Raw genomic sequence first — 22,377 nt, 5'->3', positions numbered from 1 at the left:
TTTTACAATTTTCAGGTAATCACTCAAGCCGTCTCTCCTGTCATGTAGCATGTATTCAGTTTGTTTTCTACATTTTTTTAGTGAAGTTGTAAACTATAACAGCAGATCTGCTGACCACAGGAACCTTTGTTGTTGATGCTTGTCATGTTTTATAGAAACCTGTATTTGAGATGTTTCCAGCCCAGGCATTGTATGTGTGTTTTATTTCACAACAGTTCTCCAAGACGATGCTGCTCAACTCCTACAGCATTTACGTCAACAGCTTTGCTGCAGCGATGGAGGAGATCAAGACAGTGCAGAGGACAAAACAGACTTTCTCAGACTTCTTGAAGGTATGTGACAGAGTGGGAGTCACTCGCAGCCATCTGGTTAACGGACGATAACAGGTCTGAGTAGTGAGTGAGTGAGTGAGTTCAGTTTTACGCCACACTCCGCAATATTCCAGTTATATGGTGGCGGTCTGTAAATAATCGAGTCTGGACCATACAATCCAGTGATCAACAACATGAGCATCGATCTGCGCAATTGGGAATGTTGACATGTGTCAACCAAGTCAGCAAGCCTGACCACCTGATCTCATTAGTCGCCTCTTACAACAAGCATAGTCACCTTTTATGGCAAGCATGGGTTGCTGAAGGCCTATTCTACCCCGGGACCTTCACGGGTACAGGTCTGCGTAGATTCCTGGTGCTGAATCCAATATGGCTTGTGGTCTCATTTTCCTATACTATACTTGTAGCAGGAGCAGAGGGAGTAACTGAGTACATCATTTAATATCAGTTGCAATATATAACCATTTTTTAAAATGATTTCTTTAAAGGGCATCTTAAATACTTAAACACCAAACACTTTGGAAACTACGATTCAGCATTTCATGCTGATTTTTCACATGAGTGCAATGTCTGAGCCCATTTCAGGTGTCCCATGCTGTGATAATACTGGAATATTGTGACAAACCTCACAGAACCACTTTTTTCATTTGTCTGCATAAGCATAGTCTGAGACACATACTTTCCATTTATATATTGTTTTTCCATGTTTCAGATTTTGTTTATTTTGTTTATTCAGCAGATTTAAAAAACTAGTATGAAACAAGTCTGTCATTACTGTATGATTCACCTGTTCTGTTTTCAGGCAAAAGAGTCCAGTAGCGCTGACCGGTTGTCCATATTTGGGCTGATGGTGAAGCCAGTACAGAGGTTTCCACAGTTCATCATGCTGCTGCAGGTTGGTTATTAACATTGGTTTATTTCACCTAGAGGTTATTATGTTATTTATACACCAGTCATTGTTTTAGTGTGGGAATGGGTTAAATATCTATATCCTATTTATATATGTGGTGTTGGTAGTGTTATGGCCTTGGCGGTCATGATTCTTGGGTAACAATCCAGGTGCCTGTTTATAATCCAACCCCCACTTTTGTCTCACATATTACAGACATCCTGCTTCTTTAAGTGTCATTCTACATGCTGGCACATACAATACTGGAAAAAAATTTATGGATACAAGCTTCTTTTATTTTAAAAGTGTGGTGTTTCGATACAGATTCATGCACTGTTGTCAAGGAGATATGACAACCCTTAGTGTTTGACAACAGTGCAAGAATCTGTATTGAAACACAGCACTCAGAATGAGTGATGTAACCCTAAAGTTTGATGAACAAGATATCTTGCAGTAGTATACACAATGGGGACACGGGATAAGGGATGACCAGGAGGACTTGGTCTTGTGCCCCCATTGTGTATACTACTCTGGCTATATTTATGCACCCTCAGTAACCCTCTGTGAAGTGCTGTGTATAGTTGTACAACATGGCTCAGGGCTTTCTACATTAATCACAGGATTTTCTGGTCCTGACATCTTTTATTTCCAGATCATTTAAGATCAGAATTTGAATTTTTCTTCAATGGCCCATGCTTTCTGTAACATGCGATTGATGGGATTGGAGGGTCAGGCTTTCTGACGTGGCTGACACATGTCATTGTATCCCAATTGCATAGATTGATGCTCATGGTGTCAATCAGTTGATTGTCTGGTCCAGGCTTCATTCTTGCGCCTGCTACCTTTTGAAGGATCTTGTAATGTGCATTAAAATTATCTGTTGGCAGGATTTACTAAAGTATACACCACAGACCCACCATGATCGAGGAGCTTTACAGCTGGCGCTCACAGAACTTGAGAACGTCACACACAAACTGAATGAACGGAAACGTCACAGTGAACAGCAGTTTGTCGCCAGACAGATCACCAGTCAGTTGTCACGGCAACTGAACCAAGGTGTCATCAAGGCAGCGGAGAGTCCGCGGAGACTACTGCGACAAGATGACATGGAGCAAGTGGTAACTGAACTCAACTTGTTTGTCTTTACTAAGTTAGAAAAGTAATTTAACTAAATGATGTAAATGTTGTAAGACTGCATGGAATGTTGTTAGACATTTGTATTCAGTGTAGTTGACCATTAAATTGTCATTGTCATTTTGTCCAATTATATAAAAGTTGTTATGACTATTTTATATATTTGTAGGTTGGGGAAACAGCATCAATGAAGTCCAAAAAAGTCCGCGTGTTCCTGATGAATGATTCTGTCATGTTTGTCAAGGTTGGAACAAAGTGAGTCAGTGTTACAGAATTGTAATCGGTCTCCCATTACACTGGAGGATCTAGATGGGGGATCCTGATGGCTAGCTTGGCTTATTTTAGGTCTCCCATTACACTGGTGGATCTAGATCCATGGCTGCAGATGGCTAGCCTGGCTTATTGTAGGTCTCCCAATCCACTGGTGGATCTAGATCCATGGCTGCAGATGGCTAGCCTGGCTTATTGTAGGTCTCCCTACTGACTTTCTTGTGGAGATGGGATGGATCTAGTGGTTGGCCTGTTGTTGGAAAATGCTTGACAGGTGAAGCATAAAACACCTCACTTTATGCTGCAACTTCATGATTTTTCTTTGTTGTTCCGCCATCCAGAGATCAGGGTGGTTACTCGACTGAGCGATATCGGATGAAGTGGATGGCCAACCTCCGAGACGTGGAGGTGAAGGATTCTGCCATTACCCCAGACATGGAGAGCGTCGTAAAAGGGGGACCGGGAAAACTCAGCATCTACTCCACACAGATAGGTAGGCAGAAACACAGTGATATACAGTTTTATAGTCTTTATGACTTGTATATGCAAAGGAGATAACTTGTTTTGAGGTTTGGCATTAAAAACAAGGACTGAGGATAAAGCCTAGAGATTACAGCATTCATTTGACTCTTTGGTATTCATTGGCCTTATGGTTCAGTGTTTGAAGCCTACTATTGCTGATACTGATGGTCTGCTTGTATCATGATTGGGTAGCACATCGCAACGCTAAGAGACTTCATGGACTATTTTTCTCTCATAAACCATGGTATAGTCTGTTTGCCTCTAAAACATGTCCGCAAGTGCCAAGAGAGTTATTTATTCATTAACCTGTGCTGTACTATTTGCTTTCTTGCACACCTGGCTGTACCTTTTTCTGCACTCATCCCTTGTAACAAATAGTTAACTGTGTCAATATTTTAATGATAGTTTGGTAAACAAGTTTTTTAATATTAGGACAAAAATTATGCGAAAACCTCACAGAGTTGGTATGATGTTTTGATTATGATCAGCTTTTCATAGAGTATGTTATGCTCATTAAGTGTCTTTCATCGGTCCTCTTTTGAGCCAAACTGACTATATATAAGGTTTATAACATAGTTTAATTGTCATCTTCCAAGTTTTCAAAAAATATGAGTGAGTTCATATTTAATGTCACATCGGCAATGTTTCAGCCATTTTGTGACGAGTCCAAAAATATGATGTATAAGTATGAACCATAGCTGATGAAGAGGTTGGAAGTATGACAGTTTCAAGTTTTGGATGTTACAGATAAGCCTGAGGAGGACCCTTTCCACCTGTTCGCGGACCTGAACGAGATGCTGCATGACTTGCCTCTGCTGGCCCAGATCAGTACGCTGGTGTCCTCGCTCAAACGTAACTACATGGTACGTACAGTGTGTTAGTGAGGGAGTGACTCAGCGAGAAACTCAATCATAAAAGTAGTGAGAGAAGGAATAAATGAGTGGATGAGTGCAAGAATGAGTGAAAATTGATGCATATGTCTGAGAGTGGGTGAGAAGATGTTCATGTGCACGGGAGTATGACGGATTCTTTCTGACTACTCCTTTATCAGACTCACTGAACACATTTACCTTTTGTCACAAGCGGTGATTTACTGGCCATGTCAGCATCACACCTTTTCAACATTTTGAGAACATATGCTTCTGTTACTGCCAGTCCTTTTCTCTCTTAAGATGAGAAGATCTCTGAAAGATGTTACAAAATTTCAAACTAATTCATTTTCTCACTCTGTGGCCAGGACCTGACTGAAGAGCATATACAAGAACACAGACGAGACTTACAGAGACTCATCCACATCAAAGATGAGCAGCTCCGATTGGTCAACAGTTGCTCAATTGTTCTCTCTGACTGCACCAAGTAAGGGGAGATTACTCTCAACTGTCTATAAGTTATAAAAGTTTAGAGGTGTAACACTATAGTGAAGTGCTATAACACTTCATAGTGTATGATGAATATTGAAGTGATATAACACCCCTCTATGTAATGAATAGTGAAGTGGTATAACGTGTCATTCTATTGTTCTTGGGGGACTCTTTTTTTCGTAATATCAGTCAAATCTGATACAATCTCGCTTCTTTGGGCTGTTTTCTAAATAATGCCCCTCTGACCTGGGCATTGTCTTAACAATGTCCCGCTGACTCTGGCATTATTTTAATAAATTCCCTCTCCCCTGAACTTTGAATTATTACTTGTTTCGGAGATTGATATGACTTTGTCTTGCCATCTCTGAATATAATCGTTAGATATGACATTATTTTGACAATTTCCAATATGTATAGTGCCGACACCCAGTACGAACCTGCATCCATTCCCTTAGTAGCTTGGCAGTTTTATCCACTAGGCTATGAAGGATTGATGTGAAGAATGAAATTGTTTCTCGGTATGAACTGTGTGATCCTCACAAAACGGGTAGTGCAGGCAGTGCATATGCAGGGCATTGATAGCACGTGCATTGCACAGTGCAAGGCGAGGCATCCGCTGCCATACTCATCTATGTTGATTTTCATCAGTGAATTTTAAATATTGAAGTTATATATGAAGCAAGTCTTCAGTAGGTTTATAAGTTGGATATAAAATGACCCTTGGGCATTATTGAAAAGTAAGCTGCCATGACAAAGACAACAAACCCACACATCTGGTTCGGACGACAGTTTACTTGACTTTCCCTCTTCCCAAGGTCAAGGTTACATAAGGTTACCTCTCATCGAGTATTCCCCACAACAAGTAATTATCATGGTAGAACTGCATGTCAGCATGTTGTGTTTCCAAGGTTACATAAGGTTACCTCTCATCAGGCATTCTCCACAACTAGTAATTATCATGGTAGAACTGCATGTCAGCATGTTGTGTTTCCAAGGTTACATAAGGTTACCTCTCATCAGGCATTCCCCACAACAAGTAATTATCATGGTAGAACTGCATGTCAGCATGTTGTGTTTCCAAGGTTACATAAGGTTACCTCTCATCAGGCATTCCCCACAACAAGTAATTATCATGGTAGAACTGCATGTCAGCATGTTGTGTTTCCAAGGTTTCATAAGGTTACCTCTCATCGGGTATTCCCCACAACAAGTAATTATCATGGTAGAACTGCATGTCAGCATGTTGTGTTTCCAAGGTTACATAAGGTTACCTCTCATCGGGTATTCCCCACAACAAGTAATTATCATGGTAGAACTGCATGTCAGCATGTTGTGTTTCCAAGGTTACATAAGGTTACCTCTCATTGGGTATTCCCCACAACAAGTAATTATCATGGTAGAACTGCATGTCAGCATGTTGTGTTTCCAAGGTTACATAAGGTTACCTCTCATCGGGTATTCCCCACAACAAGTGATTATCATGGTAGAACTGCATGTCAGCATGTTGTGTTTCCAAGGTTACATAAGGTTACCTCTCATCAGGCATTCCCCACAACAAGTAATTATCATGGTAGAACTGCATGTCAGCATGTTGTGTTTCCAAGGTTACATAAGGTTACCTCTCATCAGGCATTCCCCACAACAAGTAATTATCATGGTAGAACTGCATGTCAGCATGTTGTGTTTCCAAGGTTACATAAGGTTACCTCTCATCAGGCATTCCCCACAACAAGTAATTATCATGGTAGAACTGCATGTCAGCATGTTGTGTTTCCAAGGTTACATAAGGTTACCTCTCATCGGGTATTCCCCACAACAAGTAATTATCATGGTAGAACTGCATGTCAGCATGTTGTGTTTCCAAGGTTACATAAGGTTACCTCTCATCAGGCATTCCCCACAACAAGTAATTATCATGGTAGAACTGCATGTCAGCATGTTGTGTTTCCAAGGTTACATAAGGTTGCCTCTCATCGGGTATTCCCCACAACAAGTAATTATCATGGTAGAACTGCATGTCAGCATGTTGTGTTTCCAAGGTTACATAAGGTTACCTCTCATCGGGTATTCCCCACAACTAGTAATTATCATGGTAGAACTGCATGTCAGCATGTTGTGTTTCCATTCATTACATAAACCCATTTCCCGCAGGAAGCTAGCTTCATGGGTCATGTTATATACTACACATAACTGATGGATGATAAAGTGCTATAACACCCCTTAAATTGATGATTTTTGAAGTGATATATTTTCCAGAAGCGAGAAGGTGCGGTATGTTCTTCAGACCCCTACAGCATCTATCAAACATGAGTGGTGCATGGACTTCCTGATAGCTAAACTAGCAACAGGTAGGGCTTTCTAACAGATTCACTTCCATAAAATTGTTGGCCAGATTGGCAACAGAAAGATTTCACGTATCTCAGTCAGTGTCTCCATGTTGTTTCACATGTATCAGTTCTTATCTCTTTGATGATGCAGATAAACACAACAATCCTGGCTGGGGGGATCTGAGTACCGAGGACACCCAGGACCTGCCTCCGGCATTTTTCATGCGATGTCTTCCAGTAGACGTCCCTCGGAACTACACCAAGGTTGGTCTTCTATTTTCTAGCTGAATGTTGTCTCCCTGGCTGCAATACTCTCCATTGGTGCTCATACTATCAATCACGTGCTAGTATTCCCTTATACAATCAGAGTATGCATCTGTGGTCCTGTGCCTAGAGTGTCTGACTGAAGATCGGAAGGTGTCATAGTTCATGATGTTGAAACCTGGCATTGTGGGATAAAACAGGGACTGGGTAGCACCAACCCCAGTAACTGGCTGTATGTTGTGACAAACGTTAGATTAGCATTACATTATCTGTAAAATTTTATGCTTTATTATTGATTTAGTCATTATTTGCTTTGTATGGTCTGTAGTCGGTGTTGTTGCTGTTGCAGATGATGTGCGCCATCCCAGTGTTCATGACATCGAGCTCCGGCACCCGGCTCAGCACCCAGCACCTGTGGGTAGTTACCACAACTCCCACCAGGGGGCAGGTCTCAATCATCTCCATACACAACTCCAAACCAAGCCTCATCGAGAGCTTTAAGGCAGCAGACGTTGAGGTCACGTGTACAGAGCATGTTCCAGGATATGCTAGAGACGTGAAAGATTATGCTTTCGCAGAGGACTGTGTCTGGCTTGGGACTATTGACAATGAGTAGGCAAAATATTTTTTGGCATATATATATATACTCCTTAAAAGAAGTTAAGCATGCAAGAGTAATATTCTGATGGGTGGATGTATGTCAGGCTGTTTTGCTACATGTATATAAATGAATCTAGGTCTGATATATTACATGGCAGATTTTCATTCATGTTTGAGATATTAACTTGAGGATTATTTTCCAGAATCCTTATCTTCCCACTGACCAGTTCGGATGGGATGCGACGTGAAGCTGTGGTGAAGTTCACTCTGCCAGCTGCACCGCTGTCCATGAAGTACGTGGATGAGCGACTTTTCTGTGGATTGGTCAATGGATCTATGGCTGTCTTCTCCAGGGATAAGGGTAATACAGACTTCAGCCGTTCTTATTGCCATTTTTGTTTATTGTTTGCCTCTTGATTGCACTGAACTTGGCCATCGCATATTTTACTTGTGTGATCTACACCAAGAATGTTGACACTGTAGGTTGTTCTTCCACAGAATCTGGCAAATAACCATGAGCTGCTCTTATTTCATGAGAAGGGTCAAGGTCGCAAAACTTGCAACAATGTTTGAATTAATGTGTGTAACAGTCAGTTTGTATCCTGAAAAGATTTTCATGAAGTGAGTCACTTTATGAAACTGAACATTAATGTTGGGAGGAAAGTTCGTATCCATGTACATTTGTAACAACTTTGTGGGACCCACAATCAGATGCCTACTAAAGGGTCTGTCAAGTCCCTTTTTATATGAACAGCCACCATCAGTGAAAATATTACTTGTTGAAGTGAGTGAGTAGAATGTATCATGATTTGTTGATACTGGGAGGTACAGTGTTTACTTTTTAGGCAAGGGTTTGAATTCAATGCTTTAAGCAGACCTGCAGCAAAGCTAAAGGATGTGTTAAACTCACTCACTCACTCACCACCCAAAACCTCACTCACTCACTCTGTTTCAGATGGAGCATGGAATGTGAATTCTCCCCAATCCTTAAATCTCTCAAACACCCTTATATCCTGCATGAAGGTCATTGATGATGACCTTTGGGTTGCCTTGACAACCAAGATCCTTGTCCTGGAAATTGACAGCTTGAAAGAAAAGGTAAAGTTTACATTTATCATTATATTAAAAATAGAAGTGACTGAAGGACTGATTGCTGCTAATGCAAAGGTTTTGTGATATATGAAACACTGGTGAAATTGTAGATGTAATCTCAATTAAATCAACCAGTACAGTATCAACAGATATCGTGACAATGGGTATGTGTTATGTGTTATGTGTAGGGACACATCGTTGCACATGGTGTTGATGACAAGTGTCAGTATTCCAATCGGTTCTTACGGTGTGTGGGCACCCGTGGCGAGCCACCTCCTCGTGGTGGGAGCTGGGTAACGCCAAGAGCTCGCCGACATCCCCGTAGTGGACCCGGGAGGATATTTGGTCCACCAACCCGTTTGCCGTGGGTTGCAGCCCTGTGTCGGTGGAGGAGGGGATCCTGGTGGTTGAGAGCAATAGGAGCTTGCAACCGTGTTCCTGTTGCTCAATACACCACTTCGGCCCTGACTTCGCCTAGACGGGTGGTCGAATAGGCCCGGTTCGACCAATCGGCTGGTCATGCCAAGCCCTGTGCATGGGGCATTATTATATTTATCAATGCACATATATCATTTGGAATCGTTGTAAATTTGGACTTGACTATATAATCTAAAACATTTTGAATTTGAAGTATGTTGTTCTGTAATTTGCCTAGAGTCCTATGCCAGAAGGCGGTGGCTCATGGGCCAATCTGGTAGAATTATTAATCTCTTAATTCTTCTGCTGGAGTATATCATCCGGGTATCCTTGGTGCTGCAAGCTGGAGGCCCGCTTGCTTTAGCATTGTCCTTGTGATACTCCATGGTGGGTGGGGAGCTCGGATGATGAATCATATGACACCAATCATGGCTTATGAAATACCCCCCAAAAAAACCAAACGTCCACTTGAAATTGATCCCGTTGATACTTCTCATAGACCGTCTCTATCGATTGAGTATTGGCCACGTTTTCTCGTTATTGAGACTCCGGACAAGACACCATTGAAGTTGAACCCTTTCGCAGTATCTAAGGGCATTCAAGGTATTGCTGGGGATGTCAAGAACATTAGACGCTTGCGTTCGGGTGCATTACTAATAGAGTGTGGCAAGAAACAGCAGACAACCAGTCTGATGAACATTGAATCTTTTGTGGGCATTCCGGTCACGGTCTCTGCTCACAAGACCTTGAACACAAGTAAAGGTATCGTGAGAGATCGTGATCGGTTGTTTGCTGACATGTCCGAGCTTGATATAGCATGCGAAATGAAGGATCAAGGTGTGCTGTATGTGAAGCGCTTTTCCACCCGAAAAAACAATGAAACAATCCAAACAAATACCTATCTGTTTTCTTTTTCATTGCCAAATGCTCCCAAATCAGTAAAGGCGGGTTACTGCAATATCCAAGTTGAAACCTACATCCCCAACCCGCTCAGGTGTTTTAAATGTCAGAAATATGGACACGGTGTATCTACCTGCACATTGTCTGTTGTGTGTGCTCACTGTGGTGAGAAGACACACACAACAGAAGATTGTGACAGTGACTTTAAAAAAATGCACTAACTGCTCTGGCGACCATTCATCTTCGTCAAAACAGTGTCCAATATGGAAAGAGCAAATGGCGATTAACAAAATAAAGTTCACCCAAAATATCTCTTTTTCTGAGGCAAAGAAACTGGTGAAGAGATCTGACCTTCTAGAAAGTTATGCTACAGTAGCAAAATCATCATCTGAATCCAACTCTAAAATAACAAAATCATCCACAGGATGCCAAACTACCTTGACTTGGGTCAGTTCAGACTCCCCACAGGTTTTATACCCTGCTATATCATCCCAGACTGAGGAATCACTTCCTACTACATCAAAGTCCTCTGATCATAAGTCATCTTCACAGTCACGCTCTGAGTCTCATTCAACAGCTGATAGACAACAAATTGTTAAAACTAAACCCAAACCTAAGTCTGATGCTTCAAAGCAACAAAGTGGCAGAGCTCCTAAGGGGTCACAAAATAAAATTCAATTGTTTAATAAATATGGGTCTCTTGAAGATATGGACGTTTCTGAAAACGTCCATTCTAGGGCACATAGCTTGTCGCCCTCCAAAAGAGTGCGGGGTAGATCCCCAAAAAATCCCCCCAAAAGATAGTTTATTCCAATAATATTGTACAATGGAACTGCAGAGGTTTGAGGACTAATTTACATGAATTACAGCTATTAGTCCAAGATTTCACACCTTCAGCGTTATGTCTCCAAGAGACATATTTAAAACAAACAGATGCATTTGACCTTCGCCATTTTAATGCATATCATTCTTTTTCACCTCCGGGTGATAGAGCCACTGGCGGGTCATCCGTTCTAGTCAGACAAAACGTTATTCAAAGCCCTGTATCACTTAATACTAATATGCAGGCTGTTGCTGTGAGAATTACTTTACATGTAGCGTTTACGCTATGCTCGCTGTATATTTCGCCGTCTTCGACGTTTGCCAAAACTGATCTGCAAGCTCTCTATGACCAACTCCCGAAGCCCTGTATTATAATGGGAGATTTAAATGGGCACAACCCACTCTGGGGTAGTGTAAATATAAACGCTAAAGGTAAGTTGTTGGAGGACTTCTGTTCTGACAACGATTTATGTATTTATAATGATGGCTCCAATACGTATTTACACCCTGGGACAGGGACCTATTCTGCTCTTGACCTGTCACTCACAAATTCAGAACTACTTAATGAATTCGAATGGTCAGTCCATGATGACCTCTGTGGAAGTGACCATTTTCCTACTATTTTAAAAGCTGTAACTCCATCCGATGTTCCTCCATCATCAAGACGGAATTTTAAAGAGGCTAACTGGACTTTATATGAAACACTGTGTGCTGAAAAGCTTAAACCTGAACTTTTTACTGACGTTCCTGATGCTATTAAATGTTTTTCTGATGAATTGAACTCCATAGCTGATGAGTGTATACCAAAGTCCTCTGCAGTTCCACACATAAGAAAACCATGGTTCAACGATGAATGCAAACAAGCTAGGAAGGCAAGGAAAAAAGCAGAACATTATTTCCGTCGCCATCCTATGGTGCATAATTTGAATAAATTTAAAATTTTAAATGCTAAAGCACGGCGTACTTTTAAACAGAACAAACGCCAATCTTGGCAAAATTATGTATCTAAAATAAATTCTCGGACACCCATGTCCAAGGTATGGAATATGGTCCAGAAAATTAAAGGTAAAGGTACTAAATCTACTGTCAATCATCTTAAACATGGAGATCAAGTACTTACCGATAAATCAGATATCGCAAATAAACTGGGTGAAACCCTTGCTAAACACTCTTCCTCTTCTAATTATTTACCTAAATTCCAGCAGTATCAAAAACAACAAGAAAAGAAAACTATTAATTTCAACTCAGATAATGGGGAAGATTATAATGAAACTTTTTCTATTCATGAGCTCCATACTGCTCTTGATCAAGCTCATGATACTGCTACAGGAGCTGATAACATACATTATCAACTCCTGAAGCACTTACCAGAATCCTGCCTAGAAACTCTCCTAAATATTTTTGATGATATTTGGACATCGGGTAACTTTCCTTCATCATGGCGTGACGCCATAGTAGTACCCATACCTAAACCTGGACGTGATCATACCGATCCATCCAATTATCGTCCGATTTCGTTAACTAGCTGTGTTTGCAAGACCATGGAACGCATGATAAATAATCGACTTGTTTGGTACTTGGAAACAAATAACCTTATAACTGATATACAGTGTGGTTTCCGTAAAAACAGAAGTACTGTCGATCACTTAGTGCGACTGGAATCATTTGTTAAAAATGCACTGATTAATAATCAACATGCTGTGTCTATCTTTTTTGATCTTGAGAAGGCATATGACACAACCTGGAAATATGGTATTTTAAGAGATTTACATGACTTCGGCTTGCGAGGTCGTTTGCCTCAATTTATTGCCAACTTTTTAAATAACAGACAGTTTCAAGTTCGAGTGGGTTCTACCCTGTCTGATCATTACAATCAGGATCAGGGTGTTCCACAAGACAGTATTCTGTCTGTCACACTTTTTAGCATCAAGATAAATAGTTTATCAAAAGTTTTAAACGATTCAATTGATGGATCGTTATTTGTGGATGATTTTAATATTTCTTGTCGTGGGAAAAATATGCATACCATTGAACGGCAACTGCAGCTTTGTTTAAACAAAATAAATAAATGGTGTCTTGAAAACGGCTTCAAATTTTCTAAATCGAAAACTAACTGCATACATTTTTGTCGTAAATACAAACCACATAAAGACCCTGAATTGTCTCTAGATGGGACGCCCATTAAAGTTGTGAAGGAAGCCAAGTTCTTGGGTCTAATCTTTGATTCACATTTAACTTTTTTACCACATATTAAATCACTTAAAACTAAATGCCTGAAAGCACTTGACTTGTTGAAAGTTGTTTCAAATTCAAAATGGGGAGGGGATCAAGCTACCCTTCTCCATCTCTATCGATCACTAGTTCGTTCTAAACTTGATTATGGCTCAATCGTTTACGGGGGAGCCTGCAAAAGCAATCTTAAACTTCTTGATGCTGTCCATCATCAAGGTCTGAGACTTTGTCTTGGATCTTTTAGAACTTCACCTATTGACAGTCTCTATGTTGAGGCTGATGAACCTTCTCTTGAGCAGCGCCGTATAAAGTTAGCTTTACAATACATTACTAAATTATACTCTAATCATTCTAACCCTGCATATAACTGTGTTTTCAATCCCCTTTATGAGGATTTATACAACAAAAAGTCTTCTCTTGTCCCGCCTCTGGGACATAGAATTACACCTTTTCTTTCTGCTGCTGGGATTCAGCTGGAAAACATAGCTCCCTCCCGTCTTCTTTCTTCTACTCCCTGGCAGTTGGTCAGGCCTCAAGTAGACCTAACATTGACCACATTTAAAAAATCAGAGACTAATGAATTACAATATAAGCAAAAATATAATCAATTAAAACATAAATATAGCAATTATAAATCCTTATTTACAGATGGATCCAAGGATGGTGGCGCTGTGGCTTGTGCCGCTGTCATTGGATCCAGAACAATATCTTCTAGATTACCAGTTAGTAGTTCTATTTTTACAGCTGAAGCTAACGCCATATTAACAGCTCTCAAATATATTCAAAGACACCCTAAACGTAAACAATATATAATCTATTCAGACTCTCTTTCTTGTCTCCAGGCGATTAAAAATTTATCATGTAAACATCCACTTTTAATTGACATTATTGAATTGTATAATAATCTTGCTACTGGCCAATACGACATCGTCTTCTGTTGGTTACCCAGCCATGTAGGCATTTCAGGGAACACAATGGCCGATCTTGCTGCCAAGTCAGCACTCAACAAATCTGTGACACCGCTTCTTATTCCCTACAGTTATTACAAAGCCACCATTAGATCTTATATCCGTGATCTGATGCAAAAGAAGTGGGACACCCAAGTGGGTATAAATAAATTACATGAGATAAAACCTTACATTGGTTATACCCACTTGGGTTGTCAATCCAGATTTGAAGAGGTCATACTACGACGATGTCGTATTGGCCACACTAGATATACTCATGCATACCTGTTGAAAGGTGAGGATCCTCCATTTTGCATCCCTTGTGATGAGAGAGTCACGGTCAAGCATATTCTGCTTGACTGTGTTGAATTCTCCATCACAAGGGATAAATATTTTACAGTTAAAACAATGAAGGATCTTTTTACCAACGTTAATTCTCATTTTATTATAGGTTTTTTAAAAGAAATTGATTTTTTGGGTGAATTTTGAATAGTATGTTTCTGTAAATAGATGTATTTTAATGATTGGTAGTTTGAATTAGTAACTTGAATTGTTGGTGGCTGTACCCTCAAAGGGGGTTGAAGTATTGTAAAATTATTGTCCTCCTGAGAGGGTACGTAAGTCCACAAACATTCACAGTAAATTTAAGTCTGCCAGGTTTTTAATCGTAGTATTCATGTTGTTTTAATTTTGGCTAACCTTTCGTACAATCGCCAGCAGCTGAGGGGATGATGTAAATCCAACTAGGGTCCATGCAGGTAGCAAAGGTACTGTAAGTCCCCATGGTCCCTAGTGTGGTGATCTACCTTCAGTTGTTGGCGATCTATAGTCTGTTTTTATTATGTATTGTCTAAATAGTGCTATTAGTTTTAACTTTCCATACTAGTTTTACTTAAAATTGTGATATGCTAGTTGTTTAACTGTCCTCCGTTGACAGATTTTTCCATATGCATATATTTAATTTAAATGTTCTCGTCACGATATGGCTGAGATATTGCCGATGTGACGTTAAACATTAACTCACTCACTCACTCTTACGGTGTGATTGTGTGAACTGGTCAGTGGTGTATCATTATGTCACAGTCCCTCCTAATAATCCTGGTCAGTTATCTGCTTGACCACGTTTTGTTTTGTGGTGCATTTTGTTGGAATAATGTTCAACTGGCATGTAACAAATGTTCAGACCCTGCTTCATCTGATGGTCAAGTCTCTCAGTGTTGTCAGTTTCTGGTTTGTCAGTGGATGACTGGTCTTGTCTTATGGAATGTTGGGGTTTGTCTCATGTGTCAGTACCTGGAATCCCTACATCAAGGAAACAGCCATAGTACCTATGTGTTCCCATCAAATCAGGGCAAGGGTCTTGCCCACTCTGAGATTCAGTTGGTATCTCTGACTGCAGCTTAAACCTTTTCCTAAGTGATCCTTTCCCAAGTCACATATAAGTGCTGTTATGTATACCTGAACTAATCACTGTAAATGTTTGTCTACAGACGACACATGATCTGTCCATTGAGTCTGAGAAACTGGTTATCCATGAGTTTACTACATCTGGCGTGGGAATCTGGGTGTCGTTCAAGGACTCAGCTAAACTACGTCTGTACCACATGGAGACCTTAGAGAACCTTCAGGAGATCAACATAGCGTCTGCTGTCAACAGACTTCTGGAAGGTAGTGTATTCATTCGTGTTCCCTGGAAATCTTTATATGCCAAAACTTACCATTACACTCCATTTGAACAGGTCATACTTCAATCAGTTTCTATCATCCATTTGATCACATACTGTACCATCCATCCATGCATGACATACTGTACCATCCATCCATGCATGACATACTGTACCATCCATCCATGCATGACATACTGTACCATCCATCCAACCATCCTTCACATACTCTACAATCCAACCATCACATACTCTACAATCCATCAATCACATACACTAAAATCCATCCACTTTACTATCCATCATCTGCTCTACCATCCGTCACGTACTGTAGATTCCATCCATTCTCCCATCCATCCATCATCTCTACCATCCATCCATCATCTACTCTACCATCCATCCATCATCTACTCCACCATCCATCATCTACTCCACCATCCATCATCTACTCTACCATCCATCATCTGCTCTACCATCCATCCATCATCTACTCCACCATCCATCATCTACTCCACCATCCATCATCTACTCTACCATCCATCCATCATAAACTCCACCATCCATCATCTACTCCACCATCCATCATCTGCTCCACCATCCATCATCTGCTCCACCATCCATCATCTACTCTACCATCCATCATCTGCTCCACCATCCATCATTTACTCTACCATCCATCATCTACTCCACCATCCATCATCTGCTCCAGCATCCATCATCTACTCTACCATCCATCATCTGCTCCAGCATCCATCATTTACTCTACCATCCATCATCTACTCCACCATCCATCATCTACTCCACCATCCATCATCTACTCTACCATCCATCCATCTACTCTACCATCCATCATCTACTCCACCATCCATCATCTGCTCCACCATCCATCATCTGCTCCACCATCCATCCATCTACTCTACCATCCATCATCTACTCCACCATCCATCATCTACTCCACCATCCATCATCTACTCTAACATCCATCCATCATCTGCTCTAACATCCATCCATCACATTTGCTAGAATCCATCCATTCTATATCCATTTATCATCTGCCATTTACTCTACCATCCATCCATCCATCACATATGCTGGAATCCATCCGTTCTACCATCTATCATCATCTACTCTACCATCCATCATCATTATCTCTACGATCCATCCATCATCTACTCTACCATCCATCCATCATCTACTCTACCATCCATCCATCATCTGCTCTTTGATCCATCCATATTCTACTCTACTATCCATCACATGTGCTAGAATCCATCCATTCTAGCATCCATCCACCTACTCTACCATCCATCCATCATCTACTCTACCATCCTTCCATCACCAACTCTACCATCCGACCCATGAAGTTCCTGGGGTTGAACAGGCCTTCAGCAACCCATGCTTGCCACAAAAGGCAAATAACAGGATCGGGTGGTCAGGCTCGCTAACTTGGTTGACACATGTCATCGGTTCCCATTTGTGCAGATTGATGCTCATGTTGTTGATCACTGGATTGTCTGGTCCAGACTCGATTATTTACAGACCGCTGCCATATAGCTAGAATATTGCTGTGTGCAGTGTAAAACTAAACTCACTAACTCACTACTCTACCATCCATCCATGCAGTCGACCATCCATGACAAACTCTACCACCATACTTACTCAGAGGCTGTGTTCAGCTGCTGTCAACCTGCTGCTTTCTGCTACTGTGATATGTGTTTGCTTCTGCAGAGAGGAGGAGCAAGGTGCTAACTGACGACCAGCCAGATGGATACAGCAATTGTGTCGTCACCAGTTTGTCAGCCAGCAAGGGATTGCTATGGATAGGGACCAATCATGGCTTTGTTCTGACGCTACCACTACCTCGCTTGAAAGATGGTGTCCCATTGGCCAGTGGGCGGCCCAAAATATCGCTGCATTCACATCGGGGGCCAGTCAAGTTTCTCATTCCAATTTATTACTCAAGCAGTGTTGCTGAACTGAACCGTAGCAGTTCACTGTGGTCATCCCTTCGGCCAAAGCGTCCCAGTCTCAATGATAAGTTAGCTGCAGTGGCTCAACAAACCAAAAGTGAAGAAATTACCTCCCCTGTTAGTGACAGTGGAATAGATGGAGTTATGTCCCCTGACGGAAAGTCTCAAACTGACGCTTGGCAGGCAGAAATTGATGAGCTCTCTGTGGCTGGTAAAAATAACATTGAATCCACAGTAGTTGGTCAGAATGACACAGAATCAAATCCTGTCCTTCAGCCAATTGCTGAAGTGGACTCTTCAATTACGACTGATCAGTCGAGTGCAAAGGCAGTTCAGAGCGCAAAACGGAGGAAAAGTGTTAAAGACAGTGAAAGTCTCAAGCGGGAGAAACCTAAGCGACTGAAATCAAAAACCCTCTCATTCAGGAGTGAACTTGCAAACAAGATTGCAAAACGAAATTTTGAAAGTTCTGACTCTGAGTTAGCAGACGAAGAAGAAGATGAGGTCCGCATGTTGTATGAGAATTTAATGGAGACTGACGATGACATTGATAAAGAGGGTGAGGATGATAGTTTCCTAGATGCAATGTCGTCTTTTGAAGAGCTTCCTAGTGACTTAGGGTCACCAGGAAATGCATTGTCAGCAAGGAAGGATGGTCAGACTGTTAAATGGGGATCTGAGGTAAGACTGAGAGCAACAAGTAGGTCTGTGCGCAGTCGGCAAGGAACACTGCATCGTGGGGGATCTTCCCAGGCACACAGAACAGCGACAATGAGGAAGAGTCCATGCAATGCTGTGATTGTTGTGGCAGGTGGGGATGGTTATGTCGATTGGAACAAGAAGACGAAACAGAGGACATCTGAGGATGCAAGTCTATTGCTATGGATTTATAAGTTGTAGCTCTGCTTGTTCTGTTGTATGGAAATGGCACATTGAATGGATTCATGTATAGCAACTAAACATTATTTTTTGAGAATTTGCTAACAAATATGTATAATGAATTTCCATGTAAATTTTAAAATTTTGTATCACCTGAATTATCAGACAGAAGTGAGAGCATATCAGTCTCTTTTTATTGTTGATTTCTGTCATTGCTTTGTGTAATTATGAATTTAGTGCCATTTCTAATTTCTGTGAATTTCAAAGCCTTTTCATATGAAATGTGATGAAATATTTTGTCTCAAGAACAATCAGACAAACTAATGAAAACAACTCACTGATTGTTATTATTTACTATTTTATATAAAGTCTTTCACATTTATAATTCTTACCATGGTTACCAGTGCTGTTGTTATGCTTTGTTACCAAGGTTACCAGTGCTGCTGTTATGCTTGTAATTCATTCTATATTGGCAATGTATGTGATGAGAAATAATTTTCTTTTGTGGTTAAAAATTGGTTCAAATTATTCTTCTTTCTAATAGTTCAAGAATTTACTTTCAAATGCAATTTTGAATGCACAGTATATCTCTTGTTAGAGTCGAAAGATATAATGACAAATGTTGGTGATTATATCTATAAATGGTTGAAGTTATTCTTGTGAATGTTATTAGGATGTCCAGTTTCCTACTCCATTATGTGTCTAAGTCATGGGTGTGATGACCATGGGTTTGGTGGTGTTGTTAACTGACCAAATGACTGACTGTGATTTTTAGCAACATTACAGCATTATCACAGCAGAGGACACCAAAAATCTGCTTCACACATTGTACCCACATGGAGAATAGAACACAGACCTTTGGCATGACAAGCTGAAGCTTTAACCGTTAGGCTACCCCACTGGTTTTGTATTGTTAACATGACTGGCCACAATGGTGGTAGTATATATGATTGGTTTGATGTTGTCAGTAGTTTGGCCACATCACAGCAAGAGCGATGTTTGCTTGCTGTTATATGCCAAAGCGATTTTCTAGGTGTATGGCAGCAGCGTGAATAATTAAGGCATTGACTGTCAGAGCAAGCTGCAATTCTTGGAGTCTAGAACCCAGTCCCAACACCATGCCTTATCACTGGGTCCATCGTAGTCACCAGTTATGAGAAATTGTAACCAATGCCAACATCTGTCCCTCGTGTCAGAAAATGCAACAGGTGAAAGTAGCTGCACCCCCAAATCTGGGTCCAGGGTGGGTCAAGATTGATTGATTTCCGTTTAAATCCTCAGATGTCCACAGATTCACGAAAAATTGCCATCCCTGTCATGTGTGGAGGCAGCGGGGTAGCTAAGTGTCACTCACCATGATATTGCTGGAATATTGCTAAAAATGGCATAAAACCCAACTCACTCATTCACTCGTGGTAAGGTTTGATCAGTAGGTTAGAGGTTGGAGTGTAAGATACTCACACTAAAGACTAGTTTGATTTCTTTTAGTTGCAACATAAAGAGCTTTTTCGTGCAATATTGATCAGTGTGTTGAAAAAAACCCAAAAACATGTTCATTGTCTTACTATTGCTTGCTTAAATAATCATGTGCAAATTAGTTGTGTATCAAATTCATGAATAATTTCAAATATTTCTTTCACAAATTGTTTTGTGAATTGATCTGGATATTTTCATGTAGTTCTAACCGAATTATCAAATCACCTTTGAGATGGTCCCGGTCATATTGTACTTATTACCAAATAATGGTGCTTGTTGAACAGTGTTGTATTGGATGTTTGTACATATCATGTTTCTAATTTATTGTAGATTATGATTTTATGTGTATACTTATCATATATGAATATTATATTATAAATATATACATATACATACATATTTCTTTGTATCTCATTTTTGTTCAGCACACTTTCATTAGAGGGACCATGGAGGGAGTGTATTCCGGGGTCTATGAATACTTAAATGTTGACTTTTTCAGCAATTTCCAGTGGCTTTGAGTGACTTTCAGCAACTTTCAATGACATTCAGCAATCAGCAACTTTCAGTGATGTTAAGCAACTTAGTGAACTTTGTGCACACTGCTCTTTTAGGCTGACCTACTTGATAGGACAGTCTGTCTTTAGCAATTCACAATCATATTGTTCATTTATGGGTTTTTTTGTCAGGACAGATTTGCTCTTTAAGAAAGAGTTTACCAGCAAGCTGACTGAATTTATTGGATGAATAAGCTTGTGGTAATGTTTACCTTGCTATGATGTTTCCATGGTAAACACTCAAAGATAGTAAGAGAACTTTCTATTTTAACATGATAAAATGACATGACTCTAGTTTAAACTTGGAGCAACTGACCAGGGTAATATCAGCAACTGTGGCATCACAATTTGTAAGGATGTTATGAATACGAGGGCTGGTCAAAAAGTTCTAAGCCTACAAAACTTCTAGACTAGTGACACCAACTAATCTTAGGAGTGTTGTTGGACAGTGTTCTTCATCAGCATTTCCTGTTATTTTACTCAAATAGATCAACTAGTTTGAAAGCAATAGCTCCTTGAAGCATACTGGGGTATACATTCGAGTACAGCAGATTTGAGCTCGTCATCCCTGGCATAGCATTTTCCATGGAGATAGTAGTGGTTAAGGCGTTCGCTCGTCACGCCGAAGACCCGGGTTTGATTCCCCACATGGGCACAATGTGTGAAGCCCATTTTCTGGTGTCCCCCGCCGTGATATTGCTGGAATATTGCTAAATGCGGTGTAAAACTTAACTCACTCACTCACTCACTCCTTCAATTTTAGAAATAGGTGAAAGTCGCTTGGGGCCAGGTGAGGGTGAGGTGAATATGGAGGAAAAGTTCTTTGAAGCCACACTGATGTATGGCAGACTTTTGCAATCGAGAGGTATGAGACGAATCAGAACTCTAGCCCTCAACGTCTCTCATATTGTACTCGTATGTATACCACAATATGCTTCAAGGACCTGTTGCTTTCGAACTAGTTGATGTTTTTGACCAGCCTTCACATTTAGAAAAGGAACTTTTAAATGAATTGTCATTGTCTTGAAGCTTTTTTTACAAGTGTATGTCAACATGAAGGATGGTTGTTGAGGTTTTATTGACAAAAATAATTTAAATGTGTGTTGATTGAATTGCCTTTTAAGTTAAACTTATATTTTTAAAATGCTTGTTGTGTTTGTTTATTATCTCGGAACAACACTGCTAAATGTGTAGTTTCCATTGGTCACTGCAAACTGATTATATGGTCTAATGGTTGTGCTTAAATAAGTGCAGGCATGGAGGCCCAGTCATGTGATGTGCCATGACTTGCTGTACAGAGTTGCGCCCCTTGGACCAGGTTTATCAGTTCAACAGTTTTCAACTAGAGGTCATGGTAGTTAATAGCAGGTCTTGTTTGATTTGCTTTAAACTGTTAGTTATGTCTACGTTTTCTGTCAATTTTATTCCATTTCTTTTGTAACAAATTAGAAAAACTGAGAACTGGTTCAGAATAATAGTCCACAAATGCTTCTAGTCAGTCAAGAATGCCATCATATTATTTGATTATACACAGCACTATGCTGTAATCATGGGCTAGCACACAGGTGTGCTTTCTTAAGAAATAATGCTGTAATAATAGTAATAATAATAATAATAATAGTAATTAAAACAGTCAAAGCTGAGGCTACACGTAGATGTTTGGAAATAGGAAAATTTCAATCAGTAGGGGATGCTTGCTGTTTATTTCCTGTCTTTGTCAAGCTT

General features: G+C 40.4%; 1 protein-coding gene across 1 annotated transcript in view; it reads left to right on the top strand.

Moving 5' to 3' along the window:
• The window catches only part of LOC137268909 (rho guanine nucleotide exchange factor 10-like protein), a 69,174-nt gene extending 47,378 nt beyond the window's left edge, over positions 1 to 21,796 (top strand). The window contains exons 7-20 of the mRNA XM_067803517.1: positions 216 to 332; positions 1,135 to 1,227; positions 2,109 to 2,339; positions 2,525 to 2,610; positions 2,967 to 3,118; positions 3,895 to 4,010; positions 4,385 to 4,503; positions 6,765 to 6,856; positions 6,987 to 7,099; positions 7,449 to 7,711; positions 7,903 to 8,060; positions 8,655 to 8,797; positions 15,600 to 15,777; positions 17,502 to 21,796. Coding sequence (XP_067659618.1) covers positions 216 to 332; positions 1,135 to 1,227; positions 2,109 to 2,339; positions 2,525 to 2,610; positions 2,967 to 3,118; positions 3,895 to 4,010; positions 4,385 to 4,503; positions 6,765 to 6,856; positions 6,987 to 7,099; positions 7,449 to 7,711; positions 7,903 to 8,060; positions 8,655 to 8,797; positions 15,600 to 15,777; positions 17,502 to 18,643 — 3,003 coding nt within the window. The 3' untranslated portion in view covers positions 18,644 to 21,796. The remainder of the gene's footprint in view (positions 1 to 215; positions 333 to 1,134; positions 1,228 to 2,108; positions 2,340 to 2,524; positions 2,611 to 2,966; positions 3,119 to 3,894; positions 4,011 to 4,384; positions 4,504 to 6,764; positions 6,857 to 6,986; positions 7,100 to 7,448; positions 7,712 to 7,902; positions 8,061 to 8,654; positions 8,798 to 15,599; positions 15,778 to 17,501) is intronic.
• Positions 21,797 to 22,377: the final 581 nt, after the last annotated feature.

The sequence above is a fragment of the Haliotis asinina genome, chromosome 16 (assembly GCF_037392515.1).
Source record: "Haliotis asinina isolate JCU_RB_2024 chromosome 16, JCU_Hal_asi_v2, whole genome shotgun sequence".
Lineage (NCBI taxonomy): Eukaryota > Metazoa > Mollusca > Gastropoda > Lepetellida > Haliotidae > Haliotis > Haliotis asinina.
Note: the sequence above shows the minus strand (reverse complement) of the source record. Positions and strands in the feature narration are given on the sequence as shown.